This window comes from Ambystoma mexicanum, chromosome 4p (assembly GCF_040938575.1).
Source record: "Ambystoma mexicanum isolate Mex_15411 chromosome 4p, UKY_AmexF1_1, whole genome shotgun sequence".
Taxonomy (NCBI): Eukaryota; Metazoa; Chordata; class Amphibia; order Caudata; family Ambystomatidae; genus Ambystoma; species Ambystoma mexicanum.
The window spans coordinates 1,113,619,863-1,113,634,140 of NC_090927.1; the positions used below are offsets into that span (position 1 = coordinate 1,113,619,863).

The 14,278-nt window shown below is 49.0% G+C and overlaps 1 protein-coding gene across 1 annotated transcript in view; it reads left to right on the top strand.

Moving 5' to 3' along the window:
• Positions 1-14,278, top strand: part of FNDC1 (fibronectin type III domain containing 1) — a 962,270-nt gene that overhangs the window by 391,295 nt on the left and 556,697 nt on the right. Inside the window, exon 6 of the mRNA XM_069606705.1 lies at positions 13,349-13,456. Within this exon, the coding sequence (XP_069462806.1) occupies positions 13,349-13,456 (108 nt within the window). The remainder of the gene's footprint in view (positions 1-13,348; positions 13,457-14,278) is intronic.

Genomic DNA, 14,278 nt, shown 5'->3' on the forward strand with positions numbered 1-14,278 from the left:
AAGTCTGCTCTCTTAGTGTGCACTGCGCACTTAATTATCGGAATGGCTACTGGGATTGTAGTTCCTTAATAAGTCTGTCCAATAAAGTGGCATGTTGCACTTCAGTGCCGTCCGCTCCGAGGTAGCCCCTCCTTTTCCAACGTGCTAACCCTGTGTGTACTGTCAACGTCACATAGTTGGAGTCAGTCTAAATGGTCACTTCCTGATCTACGTTGTTCTCGAGCACGACAATCAGTGCCACTAATTCTGCAGTCTGTGCTGAAAAGTGGGACGTTAGTCATGCCCTTTTCATTACTTCGAATTCCCCATTAGCCGTTTGCTTAATCACAGCGGTGCCTGAATATCTTTGCCCATCAGTTTGATACATTTTTGAAGAACCCTCAATAAAGAGAATCTCCCCAGCGGGTAAAGAATTTTCTTTCACTCTTGGAATCTCATCATAGAACTCCTCATAATTCAAGCAATCATGTGCCTGCTTGTCCTCTGCCAGTGGTTAAGCTACAAACGTGGCTCGGTTCACTGTCTTACTTCTGACTATTTTAATCACTGGATTCGATATAACCACCTCATAGGCAGAAGCTCTTTGAGACGTCAGTGTACCTTTAAGTTTTTCCAAAACAACAAATAATGCATGCTCAACAAACATCGTCATGGAACACCCAATTACAATGCTGGCAGACTTCTCAATGGTGAACGTGGTGGCTGCCAAAGATTGCTTGCAAGGGAAGTGACCCCTCATTACCGGATCTAAAATTCCACTGTGATGTGCTAAGGGCTTGGACCCCAATGTAGTTCTCTGTGTGAGTACTGCTGTCATGATTGTTCCATTTGTGTCTGAAAATAAAAATAATTCCTCTGAAAAGTTAGGAATCCCTAAGGCTGTACAAATTGCCTTTTAACTCAGCAAACCCTTCCTCCATTTCCTCAGTCCATTCAATCTTTTCCTGCCTCGCTTGAGCCTTTTTCAGGGCCTGCAACAATAGCCTTGTATATGAACTATAATCAAATACCCATGCTCTCACATAATTGCATAGTCCCAAAAATTGCTGCATATGCTTTATCGTGTGCGGTTTTACTGTTTTCTAAATTGCTTCAGCCCTTTCAGGTGTGACTTTCTTTCTTTCATGCGAAATTAACTGACCTATGTATAACACCTCTTCTTGGCAATACTGCAATTTTTCTTTGTCCACCTTGCATCCTTTCTCGGCTAGAACAATCATTAGCGGAACTGAGTCACGTCTGCATTCTTCCTCTGACATGCTGCAGACCAAAATATCATCTACGTATAGCAATACAACACTTGGCAAAACAATATTGCTTAACTCCATCTGCAGGACTCTAATGCAAATCGATGGAGACACACAAAACCCTTGAGGTAATCTTGTGCTTTTTAACTTTGTCTGTCTGAACGTAAATGACGTCAGATCCTGAGAATCTTTATGCAGCGGGATTGAGAAAAACACATTTTTCAAGTCAATCCCAGTGAAATATTGCACCTCAACAGGAATATTACATAAAATCATCGCTGGATTAGGAACTAGAGGAAACTCAGCCTCTTCAATCTGGTTGATCAGGTGCATGTCCTGAATTAAATGCCACAATCCCCCCGCCCCCTTGGATTTCTTGACAGGATACAATGCGGTATTGCATGGTGACACTGACATCACTAAAATGCCTTGATCCATCATGGTGGATATTGGCCCTCATTACGATACTGGTGCTAAACCATGGCGCTATTAGCACCATGGTTGGTGCCGGTATCGCAACGAGTCCGCCAATGTTCAATGGGGAATTACCACCCCATTCCAAGGTTGGCGGGGCGGTAATTTCCCATTGAACATTGGCCCTTCCCCATTCCCATTTTTGCCCCATAGGGCTCAATGGGACTGGGGAAGGTGCTAAGTACGGTACCGCAAATTGCAGTACCGTACTTAGCACCAATGTCCCTTTGTGGGTCCCTACTTTAACGGCTGGGCTAGACCAGCCGTTCAGGTCGGGTCCCGCAAAGGGACCTCGTAGTAAGGCGCTAATGGGTTTACGGCGCTGCAGCCTTTTATGGCGCCGTTAACCCATTAGAGCCAGGGTCGTAATGAGGCCCATTGTCTTAAAATTACCCTTGTCTGCCTCTCGAGACATGGGATACCGTTGTGCTCGAGATAAAATTGCTCCTGGCTTCAGTTTAATCTTAACTTCTCCAACCACCTTTAACAGGTCTACGTCATAAGGGCCTGTGGTCCATAATGAATTAGTTTTGTTATTTTACACAACTTTTGTGCTATCCGGTGATGGTCATGAACCCCTAAAATTTCAGGTACCAGCTACGCGCGTTATGGGACTGTGCTACTGAGACTGGTTGAGAAATGGATATGATATGATATGATATTTTATTAATAGCGTGCCCATACACAAGTGTTTCAAGGCGTGACGAGGCAAGGGTGGGTTAAAGGGGAGGAAAAAGCAGCGATTTTACTCAGCCCAGTGACATTGAGAACACGCAAGTGCAGGGGAGAGAGAAGGGGGAAAGTGCAAGGGGCAGGGGAGGAGTGGGAAGTGCTGAACACATGATCAAAACAACAGGCAGTGTGGCTAGCAGGTGGCAGGTGCAAGAATTAGGTGCAGACAACGGGTGTCTAATAAGTGCAGGTAAGGGGACTGTAGGGTTGCAGGTACAGACCCAGGTGCAAGGGTTGCCAGGAGGAAGTGCGGGTATGCAGCTGGGCAAGCAGGGATCTGGGCCCAAATTCAGAGGGCAGCCAGGTGCCCAGTGCAGAAAAGACAAATCAGGAGGGGAGAGGAAGAGAGAAGGAAGAAGCAAAGAGGAATATCTTGAGGTGCTTCCGGAACCATAGATGGTTCTCCTCAAGTTTCTGAGAGGCAGGGAAGCTGTTCCAGATGGAGGCCCCAGCCAAAGAAAGAGATCTACCATCAACACGTTGCTTGGAGAAGCGACTGACCCTGAGGGAGTGGAGGTGGAGGAGCGAAGAGTTCGAGTAGGAAGGTATTTCTGAAGGGAGAGTTAAAGGTATTGAGGACCTAGGCCCCAGAAGGCCTTGTGGACAATGCAGAGGGTCTTGAACTTAATCCTTGCAGCCACTGGGAGCCAATGAAGAAAGTTCAGGGCTGGAGAAATACGATCCGTGGGCTTGAGGCCAAGGACAAGTCTCATAGTCCTGTTCTGGATGAGTTGCAGAGGGCTGGGAGAGTAGTAGCAGGCAGATTAAGAAAGAGGCTGTTGCAGTAGTCCAGCCTAGAGGGAACCAGAGCTCTAGAGACAGTGATCTTCTAGGGGAAGGAGAGGAAAGGAAGAATACCTCTGAGGAGGTACAGTTGGTGGTTTGACTTCTTAGAGACATTGTAGATGTGTGGAGAAAAGGAAAGTGTGGAGTCAAAGATGGTCCAGAGGTTCTTAGCCTCACAGGCGGGAGCAGGAAGAGGACCAAGGGAGGCCGGCCAGAGAGTGACAGGAAAGGAAGTTGGGGGAGTACCGATGAGGAGGATCTCTGTTTTACTGGCATTAAGGCAGTGGTTGTATATATGACAAGGCATTTGAAATAGCAATGAGAGAAAAGGCTGCATAACTCTAAATGATATTATGTTGTTTTGTAACATGCTTACATTGACAGCCAAATTTGAATAGTTTACAACCAGGACAAGTGCTGGAAATGGAATTGAATCTGGTCACCCTAGTTTTGCTGGCATTGAATTTTAATCAATTGCATTCCACCCATTGGGTTACTGATGTCATACAACTCTATCTATCCTAGTATGTCTGTTTGATAGATTTCATAAGAAGTTTACGGCTGCATTCAGGGCCCATTTCTGTGTATCTGTGGACCATGAACATTCCTGCATTTTCCTGTGACAAACAATATATTCCAAGTTTGTTTGTGTTATATTTTCACATGGGCATTTGCCGTTTATCTTTGGAGTGCGAATTTGTATTTGCTTTTTGGTGTTCCTAAATCCTATTCATGTTTTAGTAGGTCTCGTGGCGTTTTCTAAATTATTCGTAATCGGGCCTTCTGGTTTTCTTTTCTCCTGCAATGAATTCGAGCAATGATTGTACTCCCCTTCAGATGTCCGCCTGTACAGTAATGCTCCCTAGGCTTGGAACTACCTATAGGATGGGAGACCTGCCACAAAAATATGTTTCCAAGGACTCAGCAACTGGAAGGCAGTGCTTTTCATGACAAGATCATTTTCTCGTGTAATGCTTTCCATGCAGCCACAAAGACCTTGCTGCTCCCTGACATGTTTGCTGACAGCTGCTAATCGCATGTAATGATGTTTCTGCTTTTACTCAAATGTAGACTACATTAAAAACATCACATAAAACATCGCATAACATGGGCAATACAAAACGCATGTGGTATGACTGGCTGTGTATAATGTGGGCATCTATATGCAGCAAATGGGATTAACTCATCCTGTCTCTCAGACTGGCTGCCTATGGTAGAGCGTGAGAAATCGAATAGCATGTGCATTAGTTGGTCCCCGAAATGGCTGCACTGACAGCCCTACAAGGGCTCAGTAGCCCAGCAAAACAAAACCCTTCTTTAAGTGAGTGTCTGTTGGCAACCTGTAGGCAGAGGTTTTAATTCTGGCAAGGCAGACTCAGCACTTCATCCTTTGAGGTCAGTGTAATGAGTACCCTTAACCCAATAATGACAATACTGAGGAACTGGAAAACTCTACGTCACGTATCTTTTTAGGGCTCACGTGAGCACTCACCACTAGCGATTGGTTACTGATAGTTGCGGGTCATTATGATCTGGGCGCAAAGGGATACCGGGCACCGGTAATGACACCGGTGCCGGTAATCCCTTTGCGCCCTATTGCGAGGTCCCTTTGCGGGTCCCTCCCTTAACGCCTGGTTTTACCAGGCGTTATGGACGGGACCCGCAAAGGGATACCGGGGTCAATAACGGTACCGCAATTTGCAGTACCGTTATTGACGCCTTCCCCCTTCCCATTGAGCCCTATGGGGGCTCAAATGGGGAATGGCTTTTCAAATGGGGATTTACCGGTCCGGCAGAGGTCGGAATAGACAGGTAAGTCCCTATACCACCAAGTCAGTGGCGGGACCGGTATTGGTGCTAATCATGGCGCTAATAGCGCCATGACTAGCACCAACCTCGGAATGAGGGCCATTGACTCTCGCAGAGAAAGACATTGGACCTCATTATGACTCTGGCGGAATGGGTTTAACGGCACCAGTAATGGTTCCGGTGCCGGTAAACCCATTCTGCCCTATTGCGAGGTTCCCTTGCGGGACCCGCTCAGAACATCTGGTCAGACCAGACGTCCTTTGCGGATCCCCCAAGGGGACCAGGGAGCTAATAACGGGCCCGTTATTAACAGGCCCGTTATTAGCTCCATCCCCATTCCCATTGAGCCCTAACGGGGCTCGAATGGGAATGTGGATGGGTTTTTTGAATGAGGAATTATCAGGTCCTCCAAGGTCGGAATGACCTCGTAATTCCTCATTCAAGGAACCCGGACACAATTTTGGAGGCAGCCATGGCGCTAATAGCACCATGGCTACCTCCAAACTCGTAATGAGGCCCATTGTGCTCTGTGTTCATGTGTACAATTCCAGGGGCGAGCGACTTTTCATACTAGTTTGTAACTTGAAATGTGTACCCCCATTTATACTATATCATATTAGTACTCGAAGGGTGCGTCTTGTTTAAGCAGGTTGCTTGGAATGCGGCTAATAACTACATGTAATGCATCTAAGTTTTGGGCAACCTTCTAGGGCTAGGCACACCTCCCTGTTTTCTTCATTTTACTTACCTGATGTACAGCTGCAGCGTTTCTTCTTTTTTAACTCCCCTCCTCGCTTGCTCCACTCTCCTACACCCCTCAGCTGTTTCGGAGGACTTCTTTCATTTCTCACGTGCACCATTTTGCCACCGTTTTTTTCAGTGTGGGAAATGTTTCTGCTCAATGAGCGTAGCATTCAGAACAACCCAAGGTTATTGGCCCAGGTGGTCAAAGCCTTAAAGCCGCAAACCTGCAGGCTATATGAGCTAGCTAAAGCCCCGATCCCTCATAAACAGTCCTCACTTTGCTCCGGATGTTAACTCTGGCTTCTAGGTGTTATATAGTTATTATATCCCACTTCTGCAGACTATGGGGTCATTATGAGTGCAGCGGTAAGGGGTTAACGGCACCGGTAAGGATGCCGGTGCCATTAACCCTTTACTGCCACATTCTGAGGTCCCTTAGCGGGTCCCACTAAGGTAAAACCAGCCGTCCTTAGCAGGAGCCGCTAAGGGACCAGGCCGGGCCCGTTATTAGCTCGCACCCCATTCCCATTGAGGCCTATGGGAGCTTGAATGGGAATGGGGAAGGGTTTTTTGAATGGGGATTTACCCGGTCCTCCAAGGTTGGAATGACCCGGTAAATCCCCATTCAGAGAACCCGGACCCGGACACGACTTTGGAGGCAGCCATGGTGCTAGTAGCACCATGGCTGCCTCCAAACTCGTAATGACCCCCTATGAGACTAGATTAAACCACAGACCCTTGCATTGCCTAGGAGAGCCCAAGGATTGGTCCAAAGGAAGACTACTTGATTTCTCTAATAAGGCAATCTTTACTAGAGCTATGGATGAATTGTGAATTCAAGGCAGGCTTTATACATCCCATTTGCAATCCTAAAGTGTGTTTATCTGTTAAAACTATCCTTTGGGGTCTATTGAGGCACAGTGGGCCTCATTACCCGGTAGGAGGTGAGCCATGGCGCTATTAGCGCCATGGCTCCTGCCGGTAAAATACCGGCACCGCCTTGGCGGAAAGGGGATTTACCGCCCCATTCCAAGGTTGGAGGGGCGGTAAATCCCCCTTCCGCCATTGCCCTTCCCCATTCCCATTTCTGCCCCATAGGGCTCTATGGGAATGGGGAAGGCGCTAATTACGGCACCGCAATTTTGCAGTGTCGTAATTAGCTCCGAGGTCCCTTAGCGGGTTGGATTTTAACGCCTGCAAAAAGCAGGCGTTAAATCCCCCAACCCGCAAAGGGACCTCGTAGTAAGGCGGTAGGGATTTACCGGTACCGGTTCCTCATCCCAGTGCTCACCTATGAGGTAGGGATTTACCGGTCCCTCTTCCTCATCCCAGTGCTCACCTATGAGGGCCCTGCCTCCACTCCAGGAACCTTCTTTCTTTCTTCTGATGTATATTACCTCTTAGTTACCCACAAACACTACTTTTTTCATGTCCTGCCCTCCGGCCAGTATTAGTTTTGATTGCAGGGCACCTAGGAGCTATGTTGTTGCTGGTCTACTGGCGTATCCTTTGGGGGGGCATTGATCCCCTCCTGCGGGACACGCTCCTTGTCTCCCCTACAGGGCTTGGGGTGCCGTTTGAGTGAAGACGTCTCCCAGGGCTCCTTTCGGGGCTGATGACTTGCGGCAGGCAGCGCTCCTGGTCGGCTTCATTCTGCCCCGGGGCGTCAGAGCACCGGGGCGTGCTGGTAAGTGCTGGGAGTTGAGGTGATGATGGTCTGTGGGGCTGGGGTAATAGCGCAGCACAGCGGGAGGCCACCACCTCTTCTTTTGTATGTGCGCCTCCTGCAATTTACATCAGGGTCCTCCCAGGTCTCAGAGCTGTAGCCTCCCATGGTGGGAGGTCTTTGGCTTTTCTTTTCTCGTGCTTATGTTCATTCTTCGCACGTTCTTTTTTTGCCGCACTTTTTGCCGAACATTTTTTGCCAAAAAAAATCATCAAATTGTTCTATTTTATTTGGGGCATCCCCCAGTCCGCCACATTATTTATTCCCCATACACCACCCCACCCCTTATATGCCCTCCCCCACCTCCGATGTTTTTTTCGGCAAAACCTTTTCCGCAAAAAGTGCTGCAAAAATAACGGGGATGAATTAACGTCGTACCTTTTTTTTTTGTTTCCCCTCCCTCCTTTGCTTGATTCGGCATAATGTCGGAGGCGGGGAATTGTTGCCATGGTGATGTACCATGGTGGTTTGATGATTTTTCCCACGCTGGGACGTTTTAAAAGTCTGCAGTTTGTTTTTTGAAGTAACTGCAGTGACTTAACGGTTCAGTGCCTGTGTTGCAGCTCTGGGGGACTGAGTTCAGTTCCTGTTTGGCACATACTTGATATGGAATTGTTGTTACTGTGCTCTGCATGCCTGCACTATGGGGAAACGTGGTGAAGCGCGTCACCTACAGTCCTCTTCTTCTTCTGACTCCCTGGAGCCTCAGAGGGGCCATGCTGCAAAGTTTCCGGAACTTTCAGTCCAGGGCGACTGTTCCGATCCCTCCATTAGACAGTACAAGCATACTCCTTGTACAGTATTGCCCCTCATTGAGGACATTCGCAGGAAAATTCTTTGGGATTGGAAGGCCCCGGATCACCATACCTGGTTCATGGCTAAGCTCTATCCTCTTGTCTGGTGGGGACTCCTTGCTCTCGGACTCTGTGGAGGTGGACAATATTCTAGCCAGCCTGGTGGAGCGTTCCTCCATGTTGGCTGAGGAGGCTGCTGTTCGGGACAAGGTGGAGCGCAAGGCCAACACAGGTCTGAAGAAGGTGCACTTGGGAGCCCATCGTGCAAATGTCTATGGCTCCTACATGGCAGAGACTGCCCTCTGGGGATTTAAGAAGCTTCGCCTGGCTGAGGAGGATGACTCCTCTTCTGTCTGACATGCAGCGGCAGGTGGAGTTGTTGTCGGACCTGGCCTATGATAGTGTGCGTGTGTCTGCCATGGCCATGGGGGCTGTGCTTTCAGCTCGTAGGCATGTTCATCTGCGGGATTGGAAGTCTGAGGGTTTTCAGAAGATGGCTGCTCTAAGCTTGCTTATGAAGGTGCAAAAGCTTTTGGTGGCTAATTGGAGGAAAAGGTTCACAAGGTGTTACGTGCGGACACACATGGGGACAAACTATGTAGGAAGCCTCCATCGGCCTCCAAGAAGTCCTCTGCCAAGTCGAGTCCTGTTATTTCTTGTTCCAAGTCCTGTTCCTTCCATAGGCCTTGAGGGGGGGTGTTGTGCTTCTCCTCACACCTCTTGGCCTTTGGGCCCTGTGCAGAAGTCCTGATGGTTTATGGGGACAGGTGGGTGGTCAGCTCTGGCTGTTTTTTCAAGTATGCGCCCAGTGGTATTCCAACACCTCAGCTCTTCGGACTGTCCGGGAAGGGTATCATGTGGACTTCCTGTCTCCCACGGTTCAGCCCTTCTTGGTCAGGACGTCTCTTCCTTGCAAGATGCCCAAGCAGTTGCCAATGTCTATGGCCCTGTCGGAGTTGTTGCTGAAGAATGCAATTGTGCCGGTCCCTTGGGCCCAGCGGGGTCAGGGGTTTTACTCAAGTGTTTTTCTGGTTCCAAAACCTTCGATCTCAAGTACTTGAACTATTTTGTGAGGATGGAGCAGTTCAAGATGGAGACTCTACAGAACATTCTTCCTTTGGTTCAGAAAGGGGATTGGACCTCAAGTACCCTTACTATCATGTGTCTCTGCTCCCCTCACAGGTCCAATTCTACCGTTTTGCTGTGGGACATCAACATTTTCAGTTCCTGGTTCTCCCCTTTGGGTTGCGGTCACCCGCCGGGTGTTCACCAAGTTGGTGGCTCTCCTGGTGGCTCATCTCCACCTGCAGGGTGTTCAGCTATTCCACTATCTGGACGACTGGCTTGTCAAGGCTGACTGGCGAGAGACGGTCCTGCCTTATCTCTGCCTGGTCTGCCTGGCTCTGCGAGTCTGAGGGTTTCTGATCAACTGGGCCAAATCCCACATGTGTCCGTCCTAAGATCTGGTTTTCATTGGGGCCCAGTGTTGCACCAGTGTGGGGAGGGTCTTCTTGCTTCTGGTGAGGGTCTGGTGTCTTCAATCTGTTCTCCTCAAGGTTCTCTGGCGGAGGTGGGCCCTGGTTCACCTGTTGCTTCCTCTGCAGGGGCACATGGTCTCTTGTGTTTTTCTGGTGCCAAGGCCCGCCTCTTTCTGCATCCCCTGGTCTCTTACCTCCTGGCCCACTGGATCCCGGCCTCTCTGGCATTCGAAGCATCTGTCCCAAACTCTCAAGCTCTTAGGGAAGATCGGCTTTGGTGGTTGTGGGTTTAGAATCCCCGGGTGGGGCTGGACCTTGTTCATCTCATTTGCACCACTCTTACTACCTATGCCACTGGGCATGGGTGAGGAACCACTATGGGATGTCCTTCAGCACAGGGACTTTGGTGTCTGGAGGAGCTTCCCCGCTCGTCCAATTGGAAGGAGTTGTATGCCATTCACTAGGCTATGTTGTTTTTCAGGGAGTCCCTGGTGGGCCGCGCTTTGGTGGTCAGGATGGACAACACGACGGCCTTGGCCTATGTGAATCATCAGAGGGACTCGGGTCACTCCTTGAATGCCATGGCTTGTCTGAGTGCTGCTTGGGGGAGAAACATCTGTTGTCCGTACACATCCAGGGGGTGGACAACTTTCAGGCTGACCACCTCAGCAGGATTATTCCCTCTTCGCCTGAACTGGTCCTCTCGGACAGGGTGTTTGTGGATATCTGCTGCAGGTTCAGGTGCCTGGTTCTGGATCTCTTTGCTTCGCAAGCCTTGGCAAAGGTGCCCCTCTTCTGCTCCCAGTTTCTGTCAGTGGGTGGCTGGGGGGTGGACGCCCTGAATCTAGAGTTGCTGCAGGGTCTCCTCTATGCCTTCCTGTCACACGCCAATTCTCCTGGCGCATTTGGCCTGCTATTCAATTGTATCGCCGATAGGGTTTTCCGTCACGCTCCTTTCTTTCCAGGTTTGCCGGTCTAATCTTTCAAGCAACGCCCTTCCTTCTGCTTTTTAGCTCCTCCCCCTCCGCTCTAGCGTTGCGTTGCAACTCACTATTTACCCCTTTTTGTGAGGTTAACGCTAGTTCTGTCCTTCCGCGTATTTTTCGCTACCTTTCCTTACTCCTTGGCTCTCCCTTCTGTCGCGCTCTCTCCCTCTCCCTCTTTGTGGTTCGCTTACCGTCCTCTCTGCCTTTCACTCTGTAACTTCCGCTCTGCTTCCTTCGACTTACCGGACCTCAACGCTCTGGCTCTCTACCCGTTCTGGGCTCCGATCTCTCTTTCCTTTCTCCAGGAACCTTACCCTTCCGCTTCTTGCGCTTCCTGTGTTCTGGTCTATCTCTCTGCTATCCTCTTGCCAGAGCTTTCCGGGTTATTTGTTTTGTCCCGCTCCAATGGGGAAGGGGCAGTCCTTGTCTCGCTGCGCCCTTCTAGTGCTTCCCTTTGTTTGTTGGACTCTCACATCGCAATTGAAGCCTATACTCACCCGAGGCTCGTTCTGCCTCCGAAGACTTCTTCTTCATCCATTGCCTGCTGGAAGATCGTACTTCTATCACCATGCACCTTACTGCTTCCACTGCTCTGAGAAGCATCCTAGAGGTTTTTTCTGCCTTTGTGCTTTTTCCTATGTTGGGACTCCAGCGGGAAGGGGCCCCTCTTGCATGCCATCATCTGAAAGGCAGTAGAGTGGCTTAGAACCGAGGGAAGCCCTACCTCTACGAAGGAAGACACAAGAACAAGAAGAAAGGCGGGAAGAGAATCCAAGACTTCACTACAGTAACAGGTGAAGAGGAGGAGGAGGGGGAAGAAGGTCCCAGCGACGATCCTGATTTCTGTGTGGATCATTTTCCAAGTGCCAGACCTGATAGTCGTGACACTTCCCTCCTTCCCCTCTTCTTTCCCGGGTGGTGCGGCGGATCCGGGGTTCTGGGGCAACAGTGCTGTTGATGGCTTCTTAATGGCCTCGTCTGGGTTGGTTCCTTTCCCTTCTGGAGCTTCAGGTTTAGAGGCTGGTGTTGGTTCCAAAGTGGCCTTGCACTCTTCAAGTAGGGCAGGGGTGCAAGGTTCGGCAGATTAAATGGGCAATTTGATTCTTGCGTGGTCTGGGTTGACTTCCGAGGGGTTTTCTGGTCCTGTGGTCGAATCCATCATCCGGGCTCGGCTCCCTTATACCTTGATGTCCTACAACCATCACTGGGGTCAATTTATGGCTTCGTGGGAGGTTGGGGGTTCTCCCTCTTGTGTGTTGGTTGTCTTCTGTTCTCTAGTTTCTCCTGGAACGGTTCGACAATGGACTTGCTGTGTCCACACTTCGTTCCCAGTGATCCTCCATTAAGATCCTGCACGGCGCCTGGGGGAGGTGGGGGCTTTGTTGTGTCACGCTCCCTTTTTGCAGGTGCTCCTTGTTTGCATTGTTTTACGTTGTGACTCCAAGTTTCTGCATAAAGTGGTGTCTCGTTTTCACACTTCGCAGGATCAGGTTCTCCCGGCTTTTTTCCAGGACCCACAGACTCCTGACAAAGTGGCTTCCCATGCCATTGATGGTCGGCGGGCTGTCCTGGAGTACCTTTCTAGGATGGAAATATTATGTCGTACTAATAGCCTGCTTACCACGTTCGGGGCTGCTGGTGCAGGGCTGAAGGCCTCAGTAGTTTCCATCAGCCATTGTATCTGGATGGTCATCTCAATGGCTTATGTGTCTGCTGGTCTACCTGTGTCTGACAATATCCAGGTTTTTTTACGCTAGGGGATGGTGGCTTCCTGAGCTGATGCCCATGGGGTACCCCTGCAGGAGATTTATAGGGCTGATACCTGGGCAGATCAGAGTATGTTTGTCAACCATTACAGGCTAAATGTGGCCCATGCTCAGATGGCTCATTTGGGGTTGGGGTTTTGTCTATTGGTATGTGAATTTTTTGGAGGATTAAAGTGTGTTGTGTTGCATCAGTTCTGTCTCTCTGTGTCTCTTGGTTCTCTGTGTCTCATTGGGACATCTCCCCATTGGCAGTGCTTTGGTATACCTCAGAGGTGAGTACTGGGGTGAGGAAGAGGGACATGGAGGTAATGCTCAGATTACTTAATGGTAATCTTCATTACTCCTCGTCCTACTCTTCCTCGTCATAGTATTATCGGCCCTCCTCTCCCTCCCTGTGGCGAGGGTCCTATGCTCCAGCTTGGATATTGTAAACTGGGGCTTATAGGTAAGTATGAGGTAGTATACCTCAGAAGAGAGAAAGTAAAGAAGGTTCCTGGAGTGGAGGCAGGGCCTCAGATGTGAGTACTGTGACAAGGAAGAGTAGGACTAGGAGTAATGAAGATTACTGGTAAATAATCTGAGCATTAAGGATATTGATAAAATGCCCACCATTCATGTTGAGCTTGGTTGTGCCTTTGTGGTGTGGTAACTGGTTTTAACGCCACAGCAGATGAATGAGCCACTTAGCAGCGTGTATCAGCACGAAACACATTGAACAATGCTAATTGTAGAATGATTCAAAAGATGAAATGGTGGTAAACCCATTATCTTCCTATTTCTTTTACTTTCTTGGACATGCTTCTTAGCACCCTCGACTGCCCCTGAAAGCTTTGACGTGTGGCCTTTGAACGGCAAAGGAACGGCAGTTTCAGCCTCGTGGGAGCCACCGTCTGAATCAAGCGGCAAAGTGAAAGGTGAGTGATGGAAGAGAGTCTTTCACAGTGAGGAACGAGGGATGTGCTACAGGGCATCATGCAGATCAGGAGCACTTTGTGAATGCATGGAGTGCTTAAAAATGTAGGAGCTGATCCACAAAGAAGTTACTCTGACATACTTATGAGTTAATCCTGCTTTTCCAGGAGTTAGTCAGAGCTACCTGTTGTTGGGGGGCTCTCACCAAACACACTGGGCCATGCACAATAAAGAGATAGAGCCACCTGTACAGTGAACCTCCTTTATTCACGTCCTCCTCGTAACTGCCTTTCTCCCCTTGTCCCCTCCCTTTCCGCCCTCTACAACAACACCTGTGGTAATGTCTTTTGAATCAAGTAGTCTTTCTCCAGGAGTAAATGAAGAGTAGGGGCCAAAGCATTTTACATTGGCGCAATCTCATTGAAAAACACTTTGTAAACCAGGCCCTGTGTGTTTTTACTGGTAAATCTTTCCATATCGACAACTATTTTGTATATGGTTTAACTGATTGTTGAGCATTTGAAATAACTTGCCCGGACTGGTGATCTGTATTGAATTAATCTTCTGGTGTGGTTTGTCCAATTGTTTACTTCCCCGGGTTTACTATACTGGATATGCATGGTTTGTGAAGCAAACTTGCCCTCCTCACTGTAAGCGTGAACGGTTTGTTACAGAAAATCGGTTTTAATAGTGCAACCAAGTCATTCTCTCCCTTGACACTCTTTGCTCATTTGCGGTATTTCTCTGCTGGTGGAACATATGTCTCGGTTTCTAATCCGAAACCAATCAAAACCTTTTCAACTGCAAAGGGTCAAGAATAGATC